At 43.0% G+C, this 1,954-nt stretch overlaps 1 protein-coding gene across 2 annotated transcripts in view; it reads right to left on the bottom strand.

Annotated features, from left to right (window-relative positions):
- VPS50 (VPS50, EARP/GARPII complex subunit) overlaps nucleotides 1-1,265 on the bottom strand; it is a 110,317-nt gene extending 109,052 nt beyond the window's left edge. Inside the window, exon 1 of one of the 2 annotated variants that reach the window (XM_025046865.1) lies at nucleotides 1,108-1,265. In XM_025046865.1, coding sequence (XP_024902633.1) covers nucleotides 1,108-1,140 — 33 coding nt within the window. In that variant the 5' untranslated portion in view covers nucleotides 1,141-1,265. The remainder of the gene's footprint in view (nucleotides 1-1,107) is intronic. The other variant, XM_006911903.3, reaches the window with a different exon arrangement.
- Between the last annotated feature and the right edge of the window lie 689 nt (nucleotides 1,266-1,954).

The raw sequence follows: 1,954 nt of genomic DNA, 5'->3' as shown, positions 1-1,954 counted from the left end.
GGCATTCCAAAGGGAGTTTAGGGATATGAGTGGTATAATGTATGAAAGTTCACATAGTTTTAAACGTCAAACAGATACCACAGTCAGTCTGAAATAATCTCGTTTGAATTACTGCAACAGCCTGCTCCCCCTTTTCCTGCTTTCCTACCATAATGCAGCCACTGAGATGATTTCCATGACCAAGTACTTCCTTGATAAAGTCCAGGAACTATGTTAACTCCTTTATTTATCTATTTACTTTCATCACAGCATAGCATTATTTATTGTTCTCTGGAAATATACAATTTGTAAGCTGTTCAGATATAAGAATGGCCATTTCTAGTGAAATATTAGAGTTGAAATAAATAACACTATCTAAAACCAAGTCATGATCAATAAGCACATAAAAGGAAATTTCTCCCTCTTCTTGACTGGAGGAAGCTGAAGCCTTATTAGGAAGTCCCTAGCATTTATAAGATGGGATGTAAAACGGCCTGTTTTTATTTATGAATTATTATTGTGGAGAAAAATAAGATTATTATTTTGCCATGATAATGATAAAAAGTATTTCACAAAGAATTTTCACATACATTAGCTTACTGATGACCCTCATGACAGAACTGTGAGACAGAATTAACAAAAATAAAATTATTCTCATTTTCAGAAACTCAAACTACAAGGTTTGGGGACTTACCAAAAATATGTATAAAGCTACCAATTCTGTCATCAAATATCCGCTGTTTTCACTCTTTCGAAGTCATCTCTGTTGCACAGACCTCACTTCCCTAACCTGGCCACCTGCTCAAAGACCACTGACAGCTTGCATACGGGGAACCATGCAGTGGAAAGATGGCATATAGGGTAAGAAGGGAGACAAAGATAGCTCTGACTCCCCTCACTGACCTCATCTAAAAGAATGTTTCTGGAACGCCGCTACCCGTTGGAGCAGAGCTCGAACTGGGCGACTCAGGTGAATTTTTCAGAGTGTGCATGGGCTTTTCCTGTACCCCAGACACCTACCACCACCAATAAATTAGGTCTCCTCCCGCAGCGGCCCAGGGACAGACCATCTCGGCTCCACTCCAAACGGAGATGAAGGAGGCCTTGGCTTCAGTCTCCGTGACTTACCTGTCGAGTCATAAGAGATTTGATTTTTTGCATGTCGAAATCGTAAGAGGGGCACCCTGCTGCAAAGAACTAATAAATTACACTGAACCACCAGACAGCTGGTCTTGACACAGGGAAGCCATAGTGAGTGGTCACGTGAAGCTGCCGACCTTTCCTCTTTCTCTGAGCATGCTGGGAATTGTAGTCTTCAGCCTGCAGCCGGCATCCACAATGGAGGAGCGGGGCAGCCTAGCCACTACATTTCCCAGGAAGCAACAGAGCCGGTGCTACAATTAAGCCTGCAAATCTTCTTCTGAGCGACCTAGATGGTCACCAGTGTTTACAGCGGTGTTTGTTCTCGCTAGGAATGCTTCGGCGAGGCGAAAACCTAACTCACAGGTGATCAGGCATTGAACGACAGGAACAAGCACTGAATACAGTAAATAAACCAGACTGACATAATGCTCCCTAGGAGTGTGAAGCAGGAAACCCCATCTGGTCCAGAGGGGCAGGGTAAGAGAATGTGAGACTGACGGGAAGGAGCAGGAACTCAAGGAAAGCACTCTCCAAGAGGTGACCTGAGAAGTTGGTAACTCCCCAGGTAGCTCTAGGTTCGGAAAGGAAAGGTGTGGTTCGAGTTGTTCAATAGGCAGATGGCCAGGGTTAGGGCTGTTCTTCCTCGGTCTTGGCATCCACTACAAAAAAGCCTTAAAACTAAAAGTTGTAACGCCCACTTATTTTACTACCTGCCATAATCTAAGGCAAGTCAAGAAGGAAAATGTTATAACAATAATAAGCACACACGTCTCTTTAAAGTCCTCTTTTCAACTTTTAGCAATTTAAAGGGGAGAAAGTAATAAGTTGTTTG

This window comes from Pteropus alecto, unplaced genomic scaffold (assembly GCF_000325575.1).
Source record: "Pteropus alecto unplaced genomic scaffold, ASM32557v1 scaffold21, whole genome shotgun sequence".
In the NCBI taxonomy this organism is placed as follows: Eukaryota; Metazoa; Chordata; class Mammalia; order Chiroptera; family Pteropodidae; genus Pteropus; species Pteropus alecto.
Note: the sequence above shows the minus strand (reverse complement) of the source record. Positions and strands in the feature narration are given on the sequence as shown.